The sequence below is a fragment of the Falco peregrinus genome, chromosome 7, assembly GCF_023634155.1.
Source record: "Falco peregrinus isolate bFalPer1 chromosome 7, bFalPer1.pri, whole genome shotgun sequence".
NCBI classification, from domain to species: Eukaryota; Metazoa; Chordata; class Aves; order Falconiformes; family Falconidae; genus Falco; species Falco peregrinus.
The window spans coordinates 53,898,028-53,920,364 of NC_073727.1; the positions used below are offsets into that span (position 1 = coordinate 53,898,028).

At 43.0% G+C, this 22,337-nt stretch overlaps 1 protein-coding gene across 7 annotated transcripts in view; it reads left to right on the forward strand.

The window, feature by feature from the left end:
- Positions 1-654: 654 nt before the first annotated feature.
- The window catches only part of SMOC2 (SPARC related modular calcium binding 2), a 147,724-nt gene continuing 126,041 nt past the window's right edge, over positions 655-22,337 (forward strand). For 2 of the 7 annotated variants that reach the window (XM_055810747.1, XM_055810749.1), the window contains exon 1: positions 655-1,297. In XM_055810747.1, coding sequence (XP_055666722.1) covers positions 1,223-1,297 — 75 coding nt within the window. In that variant the 5' untranslated portion in view covers positions 655-1,222. The remainder of the gene's footprint in view (positions 1,298-22,337) is intronic. The other 5 variants (XM_055810746.1, XM_055810748.1, XM_055810751.1 and 2 more) reach the window with 3 other exon arrangements.

Below are 22,337 nucleotides of genomic sequence, written 5' to 3' on the forward strand. Positions count from 1 at the left end.
CAGCGGGGGTCTCCTCCCGTGACAAAATTTCGGCGAAAGGGTTTCTTTCAGGCAGCCGGGGGCGGAGAGGAGACCCTCAGGCTGTTCGCAGTAAGGAAATAATCGAAGAACTCTGTTCGGCTCCTAAAAGATAAGCGCGAAAAGTGCGAAACCGTGGGCGGGAAGGTTCCACCTGGCAGCCGCTGCACGGTAGCGCAGCGACCAGCACCTCCCCGGGCCACTCGCCTCGGGCAAGCACTGGCCGCTCCTTGCCGTGCCAGTGGGCCTGACGGCCCCCCCGCGACGCCCGGCTGCCCCCGGCCCCACAGGGCGCTGCTGCCGGGGTTCGCCCCCGTCAGAGCCCTGGCTGCCCCGGCCCTCGCTGCCCGCACCGTGCGGTACCCGTCGAGCGGCGGGGCCGGGCTCGGGGCGCACCGGGAGGGGGTCGGGGTGCAGCGGGCCGGGGGTGGGGGCGCTTCTCACCCCCTCAGGGGCTGCCGGTATTTGTACATGTTGATTCAGCAGGAGGCGGGGGGAAAACGAGCCGTTCGTGGGGAGCAAGCCGGCGTCCCCCCGGGAGCACCGGGGAGGGTTAATCGGCGAGGATCTGTGGGTCTGGGAGGAGAAAGCGGAGGCCGGGCTGGGGAGGGGGGAGGATAAGAGGAAAAGGGGAAGAGCGGCTCGGTGAGGTCGCACACCGCCAGGCTCCGCAGCCGCGGCAGTGCCTTCCCGCCGGCGGCGGACACCGGAGCGGTGGTGTGGGAGGGTTCCCCCTTCCCGTCCCAGTCTTTGCCTCCCGCTTCCCCCGCCCCGGGGAGACGAGGCTGTGGGGGGAGAAGCAAGCGACCCCCAGGGCTAGGCAGCACCCGCCCGAGGCGGAGGGAGGCGCGGCGCCCCGCGGTAGGCGGCGGGGTCCGGCGGAGCCCCCCGGGCAGAGCCCCCCGGGCAGAGCCTGCGCGGCGGGAGGGCGGCGGGAGCGGGGCGGCTGGGGAGCATCTCCCCGCCGGGGCTGGTTCTCGAGAAGCGAGAGAGGGAGAAACCGCCGCCTCCCTGCTGCACACCCGTCCCTAAAATTTCAAGGGCTGGGCTGGGGAAAAAGCAAATAGAGGACCCAAGCTGGGACCTCCCAGCCGGAGCGATTGAAAAGGAGCCAAAGCAGGCGTCGGGGGGGGGGAGCGCCATCCCGAGGAGAGTCCCCCTCCTCCGCTTCCCGGAGCCGCTGCGTGCCCGCCGCCGCCTCAGGATGTGGGTGCCGCTGCTGCTGCTGCTGCCGGAGCTGCTGCCCGCCGTGCCGGCCCAGAAGCTCTCCGCCCTGACGGTAAGGCCGCCCGCCGCTGGGCGCTGCGCACCGCCCGCCCGCCGGGTCGGTCCCCCGGGGCGCACCTGAGCGGGCTGATGCGCTGCACCCCCGGGCGGCCGCGCTCGCCCCCCGGCTGCCGGGCCGGGGGCTGCTGCCCGCTCCCCAGCTGAGGGGATGGGGGCTCCGCCGCGCCTGGCCCGGCAGGGCGGGGACCAGCCGGCACCGCCGCCCCTGCGCGCTTCGCCAGGGCGGGCACGGCCCGCGGCAGCGAAGTGGAAGTTTACTGCGGGTCTCCGCAGCGCTTGGGGCCAGCGTTAACCTCCGTGCTAATGCTTTTATTTTCGCGAAAAGGAATAATGCTGTAGTGAGGTCCGCTTTTGGACCGTCTTGGGTTGACCGATTTTACTTTATTTTTAATTATAAGCGACGTGAAACAACCCAGTTTGGCTATTCCAGGCTCCATGATGCTAAACATGGAACTCTGCGTAGAGATGGGCGAGCCAATTCATTAGGCTGGCTAAATAAGCCATAACCACTTCTCTAGCCAAGACCTGAGGTTTGCAGCTAATAGCTCAGTTCAGTCTTCTTGTAGAGCTTGCAGTGTTTGCAAAGCTATAATTAATGCAATCTGTAGAAATAAAAACATTTTCCTTAAATGTGTTTTTAAACAAGTGCTTGAGTAAACATAACGGGCAGTGAGTACCTCTTTCAAGCTGTTTTAAGTGTTTTGGTGAGGGCTGTGCCCTTTAGAGTTTATTATGCTGAAGTTGCAGGCAGTTGCAAAGTGAAATAGACCCTATTTTTTTCTCAGTCTTTCAGAAAATTTCTGTAAAATACTGAGAGTTGGGTTTTTCCCTTTCTTTCTTTCTTTTTTTTTTTTTTTTTCCTTTCTTTTTGAGTAAGGGTGGATAGGGACAGCTCAAGGAGAAACAGCGGTGGGGGATGTCTGAGCTGTTCATACCTGAAATTCTTCAGAAGAAGTTTTGCCTTCTTGTCTGGGTTTTTGTTGTTGGTTTTTTTTTTTTTTTTTAATGGTAGATTAGAAGATGTTAATTGAAAACTTTAAAGGAATGAGTTTGCTCCATGAATTTTACAGTTTGTGGCACTTCAAAGTGTGGGATGGAGAAAGTCAAGTGATTCTCATCTTTTACTTTTTAAGACCCTCATTTGAAGCATTCTCAGACTGTTAGGTGACATATACTATTCTAGTTAACAGGTTAGCATTGCAATTTAACTCCAAGTTCACTTTCATAAAAGTGTAAACAGAATTTGCAAGGGATTACATGTTATATTCTTTTTTCTGTACATAAAAAAGTTCCAAATGTTAGTGTGGAAGCCAACTGGAAAAACGAAAATTAATTTGTCCAAATATAAAATAACAGTGGTTGTGACTGTTGTATCACCTTTAAATGATACATGACCCAGATGATGCCAAAGCCTATTGATAGATGTATATAAATCACTGCTGAATGTAGCTGTCATTCAGTGAGTGGTTTCCTGCCTCACAAAAGCGAAGAAAAATCTGGCCAAGGGCACTTGTGCAAACTCTTTAAAAATCAAATGTCATAGGCTCATGCAGATGTATTTGACTTCGTTGTTAGCTAAGCGATGTCTGAAGTCCCTCTGTTCCATTTTTCACTCATCCAGGGCGTGTATTTTTCATTTCTGTACCTTATATTAGAGTGCATCTTTATGAACCCTGAACAGAAAAATCAATCCTGGTGGAATCCCCACCCTCTGCTACCAAAAAGGTAATGTCTTTGGAGACTGTAAGGTTTTGGACTGAATTGAACTTGAACATTTTGGTAGGGTTAGTTAGTTAGCCTTGTTAGTAGAGGACTGTAGGTAGTGAGCCCACACTAATTTTTCTGCTGCCTGTGCTCTTCTTACAGAGATGGCTAGCCTGCATGATTACTAGACTACATTAGAAATGTGTCCATTAAATGGGTAATGAACAGTCAGACACCTATAGGAAGAAAATGACGCACACAGACTTAGGCATACAAACTTTTTACATCTTCCCACAAGACTAAACTTTGAATGAGGCAGGTTTATTTCTACTATTTGTATACTTCCCTATTTAAACAACAAAACCAGCAGTGCTATTGCAGCAGCAAATACCACAGTACTAAATCATTCCTTACTCCTGCAGTCATTTTACTTATAGTCCTCAGAATGTATAACCCCTTCCCACATGTACCCTTCTCAAATATTTCATGGATTGTATCTGCAATTGTAATTGTAAGGAAAAAAACCTCCAAGCTGTGTAGAAAGACCAAGAAAATGTATGACTTTTTTCACCTGCTGTGCCAGTGGCAGAGAACTACCGTTCCTTTCTACACATCAGATGAAGATTTTCTTTTTATTTGTGGTTGGAGGAATAGCAAAGACTGGTATTTTCATAAATAACCAGAGGCCACAGGGACAGAGCGTGTTTCACTGCAGACCTGCGCTTCATGAAAACTGCAGGATGATTATGGAGAAGGTGCACACACCCTTGATGGCATCACGCTGTTACAGGTATATGCAGCTTGCCAGGTGGTGCTAATATCACAGGCACAGTCTCCTTAACTGCAAAGGTAAATCTGCCATAGGATGAACCTTAGGAACAAAGTAATAATAAAATTGAAGTTCCCTCTAGCAGAAGCAACTCTAAAGTTAAGGTAATTTTGCAAAAGGTGACTACGTGGATCAGAGTTTTTTTCCTTGCCTGTGTGTTGAACAGGTCTGGGTTCTAAGCGACAAACTGAATGATGGCCACACAGGGAGGGGAGTATCAGCATCTGTCTTTATGTTTTTCATCTGTCTAAACAGATTTTTGGGCTGTTTTAACTTCATGTGCTTACTAGCTCCAGAAGCAGAGTGAGTATTGTGTGCAGAGATGACTTTCAGTAGTTTACAGAGCTGTATCCCTGTGTAACCAGGAATAATATTTTTGCATTTCTCTTGGGCATAAATACCCAGAACAACCACTCATGTCTATAGTTCAGGTCAATATGTGATTTTCAGGTACTAGAAGATTTGCAATAGTCCAATGGCAAGAAATGACAGAATTTCCACACAAATAACACCTCCAAGAGATTTCTGATTGCCTAATAGTCTTATGTGACTGCAGGTCTGCAGGACCCGATGAGCATATGGCTTCTTACAACCTTGATAATAGCCATCAGGATAATTTCTGGCAGGTGGATACATCAGAAGAGTCAGTAGGTAGTTGAGATACATCAGGCAGTCTGGAGTCTGGTCCCCTGGTCCTCATGGCTGTATCTAAAGTGGGTGTATGAGTGTTTTAATATGTGCCTCTGCCCAAACTGTGGATGCAGCCAGAACTCTCTTGGGTCCCCCCTGTCTGTGTGTGAGGGTACAGGAGGCACGTGAGGGGTGGGTTGATGCACACCTGAATGTTGGGGAGCACCAGGGTCCAAGAGTTTTGAAGTTCTTGGGAGCTCAATAAGTTAGAGGTAGCCCAAAGGTACTTTGAATTTGTATCAATCTTGGCCTCTTGTAATCAAAAAATATTCTGCTAAAGTTGCTCCTGAGTAGGAGCATATTGCAATAATAGGCAAAGTGAGGGGAAACATAATATTGCAGTTCTGAATTGCTAACTGAGCCACAGGGATGCATGGGGGAGGAGAACATTATTTAGTATTATATTTATTGTTATTTCGAATAAACAAACATTGGCAACAGAACAATGAATTTCATTCTGGAAAGGTAGGCTGAGAGCTGTCTCATAACAAACCATGAGATCTGGATGGACTGTAGCCAATTTGGCTGCTCCTAGTTTTTCCTCCCCTTGTGTCAAATGCTAATGTAAAACATTCTTACATTCCAGAAAATATCTTAAGTAGCCTTGTCCTTTTACCTTGTTTATGGAAAGGCAGGTAATAGCCTCAAATTCTTGTAACACATTGTTGAGCATTTTTGCAACGCTGTATTTTTATTCTGCTTTGTGACATGTGCCCATTCTTTCTGGATGTATGAAACCGATGAGAACTGAGCCTTACTGGCATATCGTGTAAGGGGAACAGTCATATCTTGAGTATGTAGGTACTTTTGTTTTGAAACACAATGTTTTGTAGGAAGCTCATTTTGTTCCTCGAATAAGTAGGTTTATGATCACTGCACTTACCACCACACTTACTTTGGCATCATTCGTGCTGTATTTTTGGAACCATCAGCTTAGCTTTTATCTCAGTTGCGGTGTTGTGTGTGCATGTACTTGTACAAACAATAGGGCACAAGTGTTTCTTATTTTAAAATCCTGATGACTTATAACATACCACAAACTATTTAGTTTTATTCTTTCAAAGCCTTGCTGAACCATGTGTCCTTCTCAATACAATATTGATCTTAGATCTTACAAAGGAAGAAAGTTTGCTTGAAATCACTTCTTGAAATGAACACCTCTGCCTGTTAAAAGTTCCTTTCATCAGAAAGTGAATATTTCAGGGAACAATTGTTTTCTTTTTCTCCCTTGGCACATGCTTTGTGAGTATTCAAAAGCATTTAATGCCCTGGATAGCTTCCACAACACTCACCAATATAAGATGGACCACTAAGGTAGTTCAGTAAAGGGAAGCTAAACACAATCAAAGCTTTCCAAGTTAAGGACCCGTTTGGATGGCGCCTGCAAACCCAAACATTTGGAAAAGTTACTCTAATTGTGACTGAAAAACCAAGACCACAAATAAAACTGTAAGTGGCTCCAGATCCTAACAGCATTGTTACTGCAAATGGGCATTGGTACAGCCAAGGGTACATCAGCTCTGAAAATAAAACACTTTCAAAAACGCTTCCTAGCAATAAACTCTCAAGACAATTCTCACTAAAGAAACAAAACCAAAACCTGTGAGAGTTATTATTGAAAGAGTCAGCAAAACTTTTGATCAGGGGTTAGAAGTAATTTTTCTGTATGCAGCCGACATACACTGGACCTTATAATGCGAAAGACATAAGGGAGATGGAAGGCTGACTGCACACCCGTAGGATTTTAAAAGTAGAAGTGAAGACCACAAGTGAATGTGGGTGGGGAGGGAAGAGCAGGACAGAGGAAACAAAAAGAAGTAGATTATGCATATTCTGACCAGTTGTGATGCTTTCATCCATCCCCTCTTGCCCACTGAATACCTTGAGGAACAGCCATGTGTATTCCTTGACAGTCAGCAAGTCTCAAGGTTCATTTTGAGAAGCCTCCAAAGGTTTAGCTGCTATCCAAAACCTATCTGAACCCTATTGGCTTGGAAATTGGGCTATGAATCTTTTCAAGATCTGGCTCACGCAGGACTTTGCTAGTGTTTCCATTTCTTCAGCCAGACCAGCCTCACCACAGGCGCAGCCATTTTCACGGAATTTTGGTACTTGCATTTCCTGTCAGGGCTGAGACCAGGACGTGTGGAGGCGCCTGAAAATTAAAAACTGAGTAAGAAAGAGTTGGGATCAAAGACCTGTTTTTGAATGGCACATGAAGGCCTGCGTTTGGTTCAGGAGTGGCATTTTTGATCTGAATAAATTTGTATGTTCTTGGGGAAGCTGCAGAATGCATGGAGCTTACAGTTTGCAAAGGACTCAGGGATTTCCAAACATTTTGTATTTCCTTTAGGATCAAAACCCAAAAGCTTCTTAATTTTCTCATTGGTTCAATATTGTGTTTGGAGGAGGATTCTTAAAAAGTTCAGATGAAAGATCCATGTGAAGGTCATTTCACAGTGAGAAGTTGGAATGTTTTCTTCAGAAATATAGTCAAAACAGTTTTGACCTGTGTGAATACTACCCTCCCCTCCTCTGCCCCTCTGCTGTCTTCTACAACAAAATTCTGGTGATGCCAATCATTCTGGTCTTAATGACCCCGCGTAATCTCATGGGGTATGCTTCTGTTAACATTTCTCTATCCACTTCTGGTTATTAGTTGATAATCACTGCCTTCATATTTATCTACAGTGGTAGATAAAACACTTTCCAGTGCAGCATTGACTGTAAGCCTGAAAAGAGGAAATGCGTCAGGAAAAAACTTACAGTTTACAATATGCTGATGCTGCACAGAATAATTTGTGCCAAAGGAAAAGGAGGGATAACTTAAGATGTAACAAGAAATTGGACATAAGAAAAGAACTGAGCAGAGATGAGCAAGTATAGCATAAATAGGTGCATTTTTTCCTGCACTTTTCCAATCTTTGCCTAGTTGCTCCATCTACATAGGGAATTCCTCTGAATTACAGCCATTGGTGTAGTGCAACGGTGTGCATGGGATACAAGGATACAAACTTTGGTTACAGGGAGGTGAAAGCTACCCAAAAGCATAGGGACTGCTATTTAGATTGATGTGGTAACACTTAGTATTGGCAGTTTTCTTAATGTGACTTAACCAAATTATGAGTGGTCTTCAAAGAAGCAAAGTTAACATAGGGTCATGTCTTACCACAGAACCCGTGAAGTAAGTTTGTGTGGAGTCTGTCCCCCAAACTGAAGTTTTAGCCAGTCCTTGCAGAAAAAAATGCCTTGATGAGTTAGTAACTGCCCTCAGTAATTCCCCCTTCACGCCCCTCCCCCCCCCTTCTAATTTATTAGCTTTTAAAAATGACCACTAAGTATTTCATCAGCTGCTGAAAATCCAGGCTAATAGAGAATACATCCTAGAATTCTTGTTGGGGCGGAAAGAGAAAACATTTCCTGAAGGCCATCCTTTCCAGCTCTCTCCCTGGCTTGCTCAGTGTGCTGCTACAAAACTCGCTCAAGAATGTTTACCTCATACCTATCCAAAACCTAGATTTTTTTCTTCGTTTACTTTAGGCTGCTTGTTCTGTCATCTTCAGAGCCACTGAGTATAGTTTTTTTTCTTTTGTGTTACCTTAATTTTTTTCTGAAGCTGTAATAGTATACCTTCTTGTCTTTTAGGTGTTCGTTTTAAACTGTATACAAATTAGCTGTCATACATATGCTATAAATCTTTGACTTTCTGTCCTAGAGCACCTAAAGAGTACTTACATGAAAACAAAGAAAAATTCCATTGCTCTGGAATGCTCTTTCTTTATTTATGCCATGGCTGCTTGCTGTATTTTACAGATTTTCAGGATAGAATTGCTGCCATAAAGTGCTCACAGTCTTTTGCTCAGGCTAGATTTATCGTACATTTATCAATATCCTGACCTTTGTTCAGGATTAAAGCAAGATACTGTCAGTGAATAAGCAGCGTAAATGCTCAGGAGAGGTCTGTACATTTTTCTGAAATTAAATTAATATCAGATAAAGAGTAATTTTAATGGTAATCAGGATGGCCTCGGTATGATCTGTGCAGCAAGCTGCAGTACAAAGAAAACCTATGGATTGCAGGCATACGTGGATGTTGGGGAGGGAAGGGAATGACTCAGTTTTATTATCTTTCTCTTGCTCTTATCTGGAGTAAAGCGGAGGAGTGGTAGAACTTAGTCTGAGTAAAAGTCTGTCATTGAGTCTCATTACTACTTTGGAGGAGGGGGAGAAGGGAGGGGGACATTTTGGTGGACACACAAAAACCATCTAGCCATATTTTAACCATAACACGACTACGTGAACAAAAACGCTATTAAACCAGACCACGTGTCCTAAAGTATCACAGGGCACAAAGTGTGGGTTCTAGGTCATGCAGTCTAGAGAAATGATTCCCAAACTTTTTTCTTTGCTAGGTGCTGCTCTTGACAGTGGCATCTTTCTGCTAATGGTAGAACCGGGACCCATTTTTGGAAAATACAAAGTGAAAGTATGGTGTTGGCAGCATGTTGGAAAGGTGGTGATATTAAAATGTGAGAATCTCTTCTCAGTGAGGCTGATACATGCATGCCATGCTGGCTGCAGTGCACTTGCCTTCATCCAAACACACTGGATTCCCATTTGGGTCTGCGAGATGAACCTAATGTTCTTAAGAGGAGGGTTACTATCGGAGTCAGGTATTGTAAGGACACGTTCAATATGGCTTCTGAACTGGGCAGTTGCCCCAGTTAATATATTTCTCCTCATGTCCATCTGCATAGGTGAAGAAGTATTTAATACATTTAGTCAGAGTGTTTTAATCAGTTCTTGTCCGCTTTAGCACCCACATTGGTGCCACTTATTGCAGCCGAAGGAGTGCCAGCAAAGCTGACCCAGGCTCTGTAAGGCTGTATTTGCCAAGTGCTGTGGTCACTGTGGGCCACCTTGTCGTGCCAATAGTGCTGTATGGCACCGCCCAAGGCCAGTGAGTAGCCATCATGTGGACTGATGTGCCTATCAGAGTGAAAAATCACTGTAGCAAATGTCACTTTCAAAGTAAAAATTTATATCTAAAAATTAAATCAAATAAGTGAAACCTGGTTCCAAGTATGCTACGTTGTAGTGGAGGTTAGCATATATTCTAAAGAAACTTTTGTTCCCACAAGAGGATACAGAAATGAAAAAAGACTGGCAACAAAGAAACTAAAGAAGGCTTTGACTTGACCATATGTTTATTTGTTTATTAAATTATCTCTGGTCTGTAGGATGGCTTCCTTGTGGGAGACAGCCATCACAGACTTCAGAGACATAAGATGAAAAGCAGAGAGGGGAGGTCTATACAGATCTTTCTCCTCCTGTCCATTCCATTGCGAATACACCTTGGTGGCATCACTTGCACAGTATCCTTAGGGGCAGGGAGGTCACCTGTCTTCTTCTGGGACCCTTTAGGGATCCACCACGGGAGGGAGTTCAAGTGCAGCACAGTCTGGGGAGGGCTGGAAGTAGGGGAACCCCTGGCTTCTCTACCCTGTGCCAGTCCCCAGGGGAGGAGGGGGAAAACTGGGGACCTTCTTTTTTTAGTACGTGCCCCTCAGGTGCCCATCAGATAGATCCTCAAATGGGAAAAATCTCAACAGAAACCACTGAAAGGTAGAATGTGGTTCTGTAAAAGTAAAATGTCCTTAATGACATGGCTCTCCTTGACTTTAATTATGCATTAGCACTTGTGAGAGCTCAGAGCAGACTGGTGTGGACAGGAGGGAAAATATGGCCAAACATATGAGCTGCTCTTGACTGTGGGACACCAGGAGGCATTCAGCCTGCAGAATGCCTATGGCCTATTCATTTCATTACATGCATCCATATTATTTCTTTTTGCAGCATTTATTACATGAATTCTGGTGAACAAGACAAAACAAAGTGGACAACTTATTTTCCACACTGTATTAAATGGGATTATATTTCAGACTGGGTCCTCCTGAGAAGGCATTTTTCAAGCATGTCAAATTCTTGATAGATTTCAGCCTAAGTGGATTTAGTTGCAAATCTGAACTTTGAACAGGAGATTTTATCTTTCCATCTTGTTTCCTTCTTGAAAGGTTCCATAAATTACATTTCTACGAGAAAGGGAAAGATTTTTTGAAAGAAATGTTCATTTGGTAAATTGCTCTTCTGTTTAAGTTTCCCCTTTTCAGGTGCTGAATGACTCCCAGAGCAAAAGTTCTGTCATTGCTTGGTGATGGACTTCTATTAGCTTGCAATAAAATTACAAGGCAATGTTCATGCACTGATAATGGATTTCTTTCTGAAGGAAAAATAACAAAAAGCAGAGCTCAAATGTCTACTTGTCTGCACCTAGTGCAGTAATTTTCTCCAGTGCAAAATGGGTATACAGTGCTGCTCTTCTGAAGTGTCAGCGTTTATGTTCATTAGATGGAAGACTGGGAGAGATGCAAGGCAATGAGAAAGTTAGAGTATTTTCTACTAGATGGTAAAGCCAGATCTGACACCAAGATGAAACGGCTGATGGAGATTGCTTTATGTGTCTGGGTGGCTGGTGACAAACCCACAGAAGCACAGCAGACAGCACTGCTGATCTGATAGAGTAAATGGTGAGATAATAACCAATTCACAAAACATACAGTGTTGAGGGAAAACCAAAATAAAGAGCTAGCAGAAACCCCACTAGCAGGAATAAGCCCAAGGGACTCAAAGCTGACATCGTTTGTGACTCACTTCTGACTGGGCTGTCTCTGGCCTCTGCAGATTTTTCTCCAACCTTCTCCTTCTCCATACAGTTGATCTTCTTCCCTTTGTACATTTTCTTCCCTAGTGTTTTTATGCCTTGTCTATGTATAGACTGTGAGCTGTTTGGGTTTGTACCATGTTTTGGGCAAAAGAGCCTCATTCTTGGTTAGCCCTCTTGGTCTACCATCGTTATCAAGTGCAATAATAAATAAGAGTAAATCTTGAATGAGACCTGCTTACAGATGAGGCTGAACACAAATAATGGAGTTAGCTGGACAGTTGTGGTCTAGTTCTTTACATCCTCTGCATAGTATCCAAGCTGGCTAGACTTGCCTGTTTGGTTTTTTTTTTTTTTCCTTTTGAACCCAGTCTACCCTTTGTAAAGAATTGGAACAATCAGTTCAGCACTACAGGAAGAGATGAGCAAAAGATTCTATTCCCTGGTCTTGTCATGCTGCTGGCCAAAGGGTTCTGCATAGTGCTGAGGGCCAAGTGTCATCTGCTTGGTATTTCCTGACTTGCAAGAGCCTAGTGTTTCAACCTTATCATTGCTTTAAAGCTGGGGTTCTCAGGCTGTGGAATGTGTTTCCCTTTGTGGTGCAAAACTCTCCCCTAAAAAAACCCCACAGCCCTGCACCAGTGCAGCCTGGTCTTTCCTGCAAAGCATAAAGGGAATGTTTGGATGCCTTTTCCTCTTTTTGCATGTAGCTTAGCGTGGAACTGGAAGCTTCTCTAACTGCTGCCCTTCCCCACCTTTTCTTGAGGAAGAAAAGATGGGTCTGGATGCAAGATATGCCCATCCTGTGGATGCAGACAAAAAACAGAGCTGTTCTTGCTGCTGCATTCACCACCTCTTGAATGTACTCTTTTTCTATAGCAGCAGCACCAAGAACCCTCTAGGAAAACTGGTCCAAAGTCTCTCTTGACAACCTCAAAGTGGTGTCAAGCATTATCAAGGAGCACAGATCTTCTTCCTATAGGCTACTTGGGGCTTCAAAATGTTATCCGTCAGCTGTAATAAATTCCCTAGATTGTTATCTCCTTTGTGAAGACTATCCATGTCAGTCATACATGTGTATGCAGGGGTGGACTATATACATTCCAACACAATGCTTTTCTTCCTTTTGTTTTCCAACGGTGATTGGAAAACTCCCATAAAATTCTGAAGTTTCCTTGGGCTTAATAACCAGAATTTAAGACATTTTTTCCTGAAGTCTATGCAATTTGATCTGACCCCTTTGATCTGATTTTTTTTTTTTTTCTTTTTGTTTATTTGTGTGTTTTGGTTTAAGAAAGGGGACAATGCATAGGAGGTTAGTGTTAGTTTTCATTTGACAGGATTTCTGAGTTGCTAGGTTTTGACTGTGTCGGAGATGCTGCAGGACAGATGTGTTTGGTAGTTGATAAGTTTGTGTTATCTAAAGACTGAAAAGAACACCACCTCCCTTCAAATCTCAAGTCAGGTCCACTTCAGGAACTGCCTCAGGCAATAGTTGGGTTTATTTTAGTAGCTCTCTTGACTATTATCCTAAATGATGAGAGAACAGAAAGGCCTTTTACTGTTTGAATTGCTTATTATGACAGGAGCAATCAAGAAGTTACAGTTTCTCTCCTTGGACACTAAAGTAAATTATTTCTTTAAAACTGCTATCCTGAGTCTTGTCCACACACCTGGGGGTGAGGAAGCTCCAAAGTGAGATTAATTTTACAAACATATCGGGAAATCACACTCATTTAATACGAGTAAGAAGCAACCAGAAGTGCTCAATGAAATTAGGTGGTTACAAATGTAAAAACTCCTTATTTCCTCCTGACAGCAACGAAAGCAGTGTCAGCGATGCAATGAAATTCCCTCAAGGGATCTTCATATCAGTGAGTTAAACATTAGAAAGAGTGCACATGATGGATGGAAAAGCTTGAGAGGAACTGACAAGTCTATCAAAGCTGTAGGGGGTCACAGTTCATATTCTACAGCTATTTTGTGGTATGCAGGATGTCTTTCAGGAAGAACCCTGCAGCTATCTGCTGTCAGCAACAGCAAAGCAGGTGTGCATGTGTGTCTGAGAGGCAGAAATAGATGCTTTCTATTTCTCATACCTGATGTTTCTTGCTTGAATGCAACACCTTCTAAAACTTTGCGATTATATTTTAAATATTTCTTTCTGGTTTTGCTAGAACATTACTGTTTAGTGGAGTGTCATTTAGGTGTTGTTAACAAAGTATAATTTGAGCTAATTACTTAATTTCCTATCAGTTCTTTGTGACTGTAAAATGGCTTGAGGGCTGCATATGTCATAGGCACACATTCTGTGTCCTGCATTGTTTAATAAGTGGTGGGATGTGCGCCAGGTGTCTGCAAGGCAGTTCGAAGAGTGGGACAGCATAGGTGAGGGGAAGTAAGTTGGTTTGCCCCCCTACTACATAATTTTGAGAGACCAGAAATGATTCTGCCTCATCATGCTGCAGTCCTGCCCAATAAAAAGAGGGGTCACAACTGCAGCTTCTGTCCTGGCCCTCTGGAATATCAGTTTGCTTTTGTACACCCTCTTGTGACTGGGAGAGCGGAGATGCCCGAGGCAGGCACTCAACAGAAGTAAGTTTGAAGCTCTCTGATCGTGTCATGTGTGTCACGGATAGAGGAGCTGAAGGTACAGCTGCACATAGGTGCCAGAGGCTTTGTATGATGGTGATTCAAATATTCCACAGTCTTAATAATGGATGCATCCAACCTTCTCAAACCGCACCCTCCTGAGTCCAGTGGGAGTTTGAGCAATGCAAAGTTGGACATGTGTCTGTCCTCTTGACTCTGGAACAAGGGAAGCTTTATTTAGTCTACTGAAAGGAATGAAGGAGAATTAAATTGACTGTGGGTGTCCCCTGTAAGGGCAGGAGCTTGCAGAGGAGCTTGGGGAGATGATTGCAGTACCTGAAACTGATACTGTCGATGAGCATGTTTGGACATGAGGCCTTGGAGACATGATAAAATCTGTCAATCTGTACATGTCTGTGTGGTGGGACTGTTCATACCCCTGCCCCTCAAATATAAAAGAATCATGTTGTTAGCTTTTTGTACATACAGGTAGAGAGTGATCAGCTGAAGGATACCACTGGGCATATACCAGAGGAATGGCACAAAATCACCCGTCCCTGCTCTCTGCTGCTACCGAGTGGTATTTACTTTCCTGAATCAACCTTGTCATCATATTAATGCTTCTTGCATATTGTTGGCAAAAAACTACAGAACTTAAAGTTCCACTGAAATAGCCACTAACTTGTGAAATAAAGCTTGTTAAATCCTGTCCACCTTTCACTCTTCAGGGCAAATATAGCTCAGTCTCTTGACAGGACATTCATAAGTTGAAGCTAAATCCTCCATTCACCAAAACCATTATAACGAAAGTGTTGGTCCAGTATTTTTGGTGAAAATGGTTTTGATTTTGGCAGCAAGGGGAGACTCCCTTTTGAGAGCCAGCCATTCTTAAGTGGTATGCTGTGTGAAGGCTTCAAAGTCTGTTCTGGGAGCCAAACGCTGGCTGAAAGGTACGTGAATGTGGTGGAGGCACTGAGTCAGCTGAAATAGAAGTGAGCAGAACCTGTAATAAAGGTCAACAGAATGGGGAGCTGTACTCATGCTAAAAGTGTGAGAAGAAAAGAGCTCTAGTGTCAGTATTTTTCCTTTTTCTCCCCTCTCCCTCCAAATGGTATGTTTGTTCCAAAATAAAATGGACTATAAATAACATGGACTAATTTTTATAAATTTATTTTCTTACAAGCAAGCTATAAGGCAATCTCTAAAGGTTTCATATTCGTCACAGTCACATAGATTATCCGCACATACAACTCTTAAATTAGAGCTGAGGCCATGTATGTGTGTTGTTCATCAAGGCAATCATTAAGAGAAGCTCAGGGAACTGGGAACGCTAAGATACCTGTTACTCATCTTGACTGCATTATATAGGCAAACCCATTCAGTGTGTGTTAGTTTCACAATACACTTTGTTTTCTAAGCTCACACCTCTCCATCAGTCCTGCTGTGCCCCCATGGCTTGGAATCCTGCTGAGTTTGATTGCAATGCATAAGGTGAGGCTCCTCCTGCTCACCTGCTGCTCCATTAGCTGAGAATCTGCTTGTTGTTCGGAAGTGTTTGTGCATTGTATTAAAACTCCTTCTGCAGATTGTGTATGAAAGCATGCAGTGTGGGAGTCTTTATTTTCAACTGCCAGCCTCCATCTTAGTAACTGTATGATGCATGAAACTAGTGAATGCTGTTATTTCAGTTAATGTGGCCAGTACTCCCTCATGTCCATTAACCTGAAGCTGTGAATGGTGCTATGAAATGGAGGGTTGGTCCTTCAGTGTAAGGGTCACTTGCATTGTTGTTGCAGCATATTTATCAAGGCTTTAAGTTTTTTCTATCCCAGAGATCTCTGCTGCTCACTGTTTTGCTTTCTTAAACAGCTGTTGACTATACACTGTCTCTCAGATACACTTTTTTCTTCATCACGCTTTTCATGTCAAAGGTGAACACCGCTTCATGATTGCTATTTCATTTTCCAAACTGCATTAGGATCTGTGCCATTGGAGTCCATTTAACTGTTACGGTGTTGTTCAAACACACTGTAACATGAATTGAAGACTTGGCAGATTTAGCCTGATGAACTGTGAATCCAGATGTTATCCTTTTTCTGCTCATCACCTAATAAAATATATACCCAGTACTTTGTTACCCGAGTGATAATTTCTCAGTGGCACTCAGCTTCATTATGGATGCTTCCCTTACCCTGCAGAGGGTGGCGATCTGTCCAGTGGAGAAGTGCGGTTCCATTGGACGTGGTAGGTCATTTGGGAATTTGTCTGGGGACTCCTTCCTCCTAGAAAGTTTATCTTAGGGCTTGGAGGCTAGTCCTGAGGCTCTGGTAACGGCCAAGCCACACTGGTCACAGTGTGCCTACAATGGCTCTCAGAACCAGAGGAGACAGGTTTGTTCAAAAAATTGGACAAATATTTCTGCTTTATTCTTAAGTGACTGGTAAATCACTGCTGCCCTTCTGATTGATGGCTGAGTCTAAGAAGAAGCTCACACACCAGGCACAGCTACAGTTGTCCAGTCGTTGTTTATTTACCATCATCTCTGTAAAGCCTAGTTCTTTAGGAGCCAGGGGGAACTGTGTTGGTGAAAAGGATGGTTCCCTCATTGACTAAAAAAGCATTTGTGAAAGGCCAAAAAAGATACAGATATCTTCTATATCTATATTACATATATATAATACCAACTATAAGATGGGCTGAAAAAATAAAGTCACGTATATCCAAAGATAGGTGCATACATATTTGAAAGATAAAAAAGAAAAGCACATGAGACGAATGTTTTAATCAATATCATATACAAGGTAGCCATCTAGCTCCAGGCAGTCTAGAGAAAATGCTCCCCTCTTGCCCAAGTCATGCACATGCCTGTACTGACTCCTTTCTTTGTTTTTTTTGTTTGTAACTGGTTTCTTTCTTTTATGGATAGATAGTTTTTCATTATCTGAGATTTAAAAATAATTGTTATCAATAACAAAAGAAGTGAAACCTCAGTCAATCTGATTAGCTGAATGGCTAAATGTTTTCTTTCATGACAAGAATTATGTGAACAAAGCAGCAAGAGATTAAAACCAGTATTAGCATAAAGGAAAGAAACAGAGAAATCTGGGCAAATTTCTTATGTTTTTTGAAAAGGCAATTTGCCTATGAAACGTTGTAATTTTGAAGAGAATATTTCTTAACAAAAAGCTCTTCTCTTTGAAAGTTTTGTATAAACTTTGTGTATTTTATTGAAATCCTGGGTTTATAGTGCTGGTGCTCTTAAGAGGATGGAGAAGTAGTCATTACATTGTACTCTAGAAATGTGTAGTAATGCAAAGAGTTTTGTTTCCTAAAAGAGTTGACAGAAAAGTGCTAGAAATCTAGCTATTTTTAAGTAGAAGGGGTTTTTAATTGGAAGGAACTTCAAGCAGCTGTAGTATTTCTTGTGTGGTGTAAGATGGATGCAACTACGGGTTACTATAGTTAGGTGTATAGTTTTGTGGTGTACCAGTCACAGGATATCAACTAAACAGGAGATAATATGGTTTTAGAAGTAACCTTTCCTAACCTGAAATGTATTCTGCAAAATTTGCAAACTCTTCAACTTCCTTAACTTAGCTCTTTGTTAGTGATCAAACCACCTTATTTCAATAGTGAAGACAATATAGCAGTGCTCAGTGTTACCTTTTTTTGCAATTACTCTTTCTCCTTTTGAAAGTTCCTTTACCATTTTTAATATGAGAATATACATTTTTGATAAAAGATTTGGAATTTATAAAAGATGTGGCTAATTTAAGAAACAGTGTATCAAGCCATCTGTTCATAAAGGCAATTCATTCTTCTGTACTTCACTACAGAGTGGCAAAAACGTCCAAAGAGTTTACTGATTTTACAGAATGTTTTCCAGTGTTGAAATAGCTTGTAAAACGGGGCTCTATTCCTGAAACATTAGAAGGCGTAATAAATACTGTTTAACTGATGTGTCAATACAGAAAAATCTCTCAGGTACATCTGAAGTATGGGCAAAATTGGTATTTGAATTTTGCTAACTTTCTGATCAGGCATATTACAATGTTCACAGACAGCTTTGGGTTTACCCCTGCAGAAAAAGGGGGGGAAAAATCTGTTTATATAATTATCATCAAAGACAAATGTCATAAAATAAAAGTGGTTATTTTATTCTCCCAGTTTTTTTTATCTTTTTCATACTCAGACTCTTCTTTGCATGGCAGATAAGATAATCTATAAAAGTTTAAAGAAATGATTAGTGAGATGTCTCCAAAGATCCATTCTTCAAACATACTTTAGAAAAATTCCAAGTTATTTCATTTATGTATTTTTAAAGATATCATGGGTGTTATATAGAAAATTACTTTTCAAGCTGCTTGTTTCATTGGGTAAGCACAGTTCCTTTACATTTATATCGCTTGCCTGATCTTAGTGTCACAGTGACCTTACTCATATCAAAATCTTTAGTGTCCACATAGTCAGTCTTACAAATGTCTTCTCTAGTTACCCTAATTACCCAATGTCAAAACATCCCTATAACCCAGTCTAAATACATTTTAATCCAACAAATTAGCACATGTAAGGCTCTTTTTCCTCATATTATTCAATTAAAAATGAATTCCCCTTCCTCAGTCCAAAGCAAATCATGACACATCCCTCTCGGGGGACCAGTTCCTTTCTACTTGAACAACCACAGCTGCCAAAATCCTCTTAATATGGTAAAAAATGTAATGTAAAAGGCAAGCAGTCTACGTGAGAGTGCCAGGCACTGTGAGGACCAGGGAGTGGGAGTGGTGGGGGCTCCCCATGGGCAGCCAGATCCTGGCCCACCCCCCACCCAGGAGCAGGGCAGCTGTGTGGGCCTTGGGCAGCTACAGCCCCGGGCATCAGGCATCTCCCTGGGGATGGGCTGGTCTTGTCACCCGCAGACTGGTGTCTGGGTCCGGATGAGCAGAACCCACGGTGAAGCTGCAATGGGGATAGGGCAGCAGCAGCAGGTCAGGCAGAGGCCGAGCAGCAAGGTTTTAGCTGAAAAGCAGCTCCCATGGGCAGGGGCAAGCCCCAGGTGGGTTGTCCCCTCTCTGTCACTGCCTGGGAGCCTCTCCCCAGGGACATCGGGGGCAAAGGGGCTGCCCACTGCTGGGCTGTCTCTACATTGACCCTGAGCCCAGGCAGCCAAAGCTTTGTGAAGGGCATGCTCTCAGGACCTGTGCTTGGACATCCAACATTATATTTAAGTGCTACAGTCTGGAATGCACCCTAAAAAATAGTTGTATAATCAGCGAAGTAATTCTTCTGACGAAAAATCCTAGCAGCCAGATTCTTGATCTGGGAAAGGTGACAGAAACCAACTTAAGGCAAGCAAAGACCAAGCTGTTTCCAGTTTTGAAGGGTGGAAACTGTGTTAGTTGGTGGCAGTGTAAGAACCCCAGTAAAACACCTCTGTGTTCTAGCTGGCACCGTGTAGCATTGTACTTTGTATAATACAAATTTTATAGCTTTGAGTTGCTGTGAAATACACAAGCAATAGAGAAAATAAACCTCTCATTTGATCATGTATGTTATGCTGAAGTTTTTTGTGTGTGTTTTTTTGGTTTTTGTTTGGGTTTTTTTTTTTTTTTTTTTTTAATGAGTGAAGGCTTTTCCCTTGGAGAAGGAGATTTACAAAAAAGAAGCTAGCACAATCCCAAACCTAAGGATCTCAACATCCCCTTAGTCATGAAAACAGACCATACTGAAGGGGGAATGTGGGAAAAACTGTAGAAAAATGCAACCAGCTGTATAGAGGACTGTCTTAGACTGGAAGCAGTGTGTGCCCCACAGTCTCACAGCTATCACCCAGTATGCCTAGGGAGCGCTAGTCTTTGTAGGTTCCCACATAATCTTGAGTACTTTTTGCAAAACAGCAGTTACTGGGCTGTTGATCACTCATGTTAATATATCTGATATGATAGCCAGCATACAGATAAAGTTCCGCCATCCACAGTCTCCCTGAGTATGCGCTGGAGCAAGCTGTAACAGGAAATGAATAAATTGCTTTCCATTGTGCTTTCCCTGCTTTCCACATCATATAACCTGAGAGGTGCAAGTAAACCTTGTGAAAGCATGGGTAGGCTGCCAGAGACAGAAGTTGCAGAGGGGACATGCCCATGTCTGTCAATGTGCATGCCTGTGCTTGTGTGTACAGGTGAAGGAAGCAGGATGGATGCTTTGTAACTGTTTCTCTGCTGCACAGCTAAGTATTGTACAAACACTCCTGAGTTACAAGAGACCACATAGCTCAGTGTAACTGTGTTACCATGGCATGGTGCCCAAGCTGCTATGGCTTTCAGATTCATGCAACACTGTGTAAACATGCCGACCCACATCAACCCTAATCATAGAATGGTTTGGGTTGGAAGGGACCTTACAGATTATCTCATTCCAACCCTCTGCCATGGGCAGGGGCACCTTCCACTAGAGCAGGTTGCTCAAGATCACATCCAACCTCATGTGGCAGTACAGTTCTCCACCAGGCACTGCAGGGATGCCATAGTTTACTATGCTTGTAATCATCACATCATTTTGTCAACATTTTCCAATTTCAGAAGGCTGAACTGAATAAGCATGTTACAGGTAACTAACAGACATGTGACTTGCCTTCAGATGTTCAGCCCAGAAATAGCTTAGTGAAATCGGTTTCTATTATTTTGCAAGGTCTCATCAGAAATAGCTGTGGGACCACAAGAACTCATCTCATGTTGATGAAAGATCACATTTCATGCCTTGTAAATGCAGTTATGAAAAAAAAAGGTGCTTGCCAGCAATCAGCATTTCTGAGACAACAATAAAATTCTGAGAGATACTTTCTACTCCCTGAAGAATTTTAGAAAAACACAAATATCCATTTATCATTTCTTGCTCTACCAGAAATGATATTTTTGCTTTTGCATTGTTACTTCACCATATCAGGATTTTTTTCTGGACTTTAGGAGAAACTTCTGGACTGAAAGCATTTGCAAAGTAATTTATGTTACTGTCATATCTAGCCATAAGGGTGGACACTAAATCAAACTCAGTTTCAGGATTTGCAGAAGATTTTACATTCTTGATCAAATTAAATGAATAAAAGGATAGGAAGAAATTTTAAAGTTGCTTTGTACATTTTTGTTAGTAACTGATTTTTTTGGTGCAGAAAGCTTCTTTGACATGCTTTGATGCCTTTCTTGGGGATAGGCATTAGCTCACTGAATGATTAAAAGTTTTATAGAGGGGCTATTTGGTAAGAGAATATGTGGGGACAGGTATTAGCTCATGAAATGATTAAAAGTTTTATATGGGAGCTACATGGTAAGAGTATATGTGGAGACAAAATTGCATCAGTGAGTCCTATCTGCCTTCATAATAAATGCATTTACCTTGAGTGATCCATTCAGTTCCTCACTGAGGTTCCCTTTAGTGCAGATTTTGTCACCTCATTGCAATAACCTTTTTTTTTAACAAAATATAGTTAGAGTTATACCTTTTTAGCAACACACATTTTTGGGTAGCATATCAAATGAAGTGATGATATGGATTTAATGGGGGGAAGGAAGAAATGAAACCTGTTTCCCATTTGCATTATTTCCATTTCATGGAGATCAGCTGTGCAACTAGGTCACCCTCTCTCTGGCTTTTTTATAGCTGGTGGTGCCAGAGGGTCTGATACATCAGCTGAAGAGAGGTCTGGGTGAGCTGTTGGTAGAGCTGAGGTGTAGGGATGGGGCTAGTCTGTTGATGCATGTTTGCATGGATACTGTGTGGGTTGTTGGCTCTCAGCTGCTGTTTTGCTCAGTGCTGCTGATGACAGAACAGACCGGGATTTCTCAGGTAGGCTTTCAGTGGGTTGTTTCTCTGTGACTAGCAGCTTAAACCTGCTATGGGAACAGCTTCATTTGGTGCCAGTGGGTAGTGCTTGTTACCTAAATCATCAAGGCAATATTTGGTATTCCTGATTTGAACTAAATGTTCAGGCTAGAAACAAAATCTAGTGGAGAGATCATACTTAATGAAGGCTGTTCTTAAGGTGGTAGCTTTTCCCAGTATGACTTTAAAATAATTCTTTGCCTAATATGAAATGAGCACATGCCCTCCCCCTGCTCTCCGGAGCTGAAAGGAACCTGGATACTGCAGCTCTGGACAGGAGTAGTCTCCTGTTTTATGCCTTTTATATCTTGCCTCATGTAGGGGCTGCCTATGATCTGTTGTACAGCACTAGCAAACAGTAATCCAGGAAATGATTTAACTCCTCTGCTCAAGGTGGCATCAGGGAGGGAATTTGGAGGGTCAAAAAGCCATAATGTTTCTATCCTGCAGGAGCCTTGAAAATATAGATCAATACCCTGTCTGGGAATTAAGCTTTCTTTCCATGATGCCATCCAGTGTCTTTCAGGCCCTTTACTATACAGTGGCCTCACTGAGGGGAAGTCCATTTTGGTGGCCTCAGTCTCTTCTTTGCTGCCAGTACTGTACAAGCCTTGAGCAGCTATT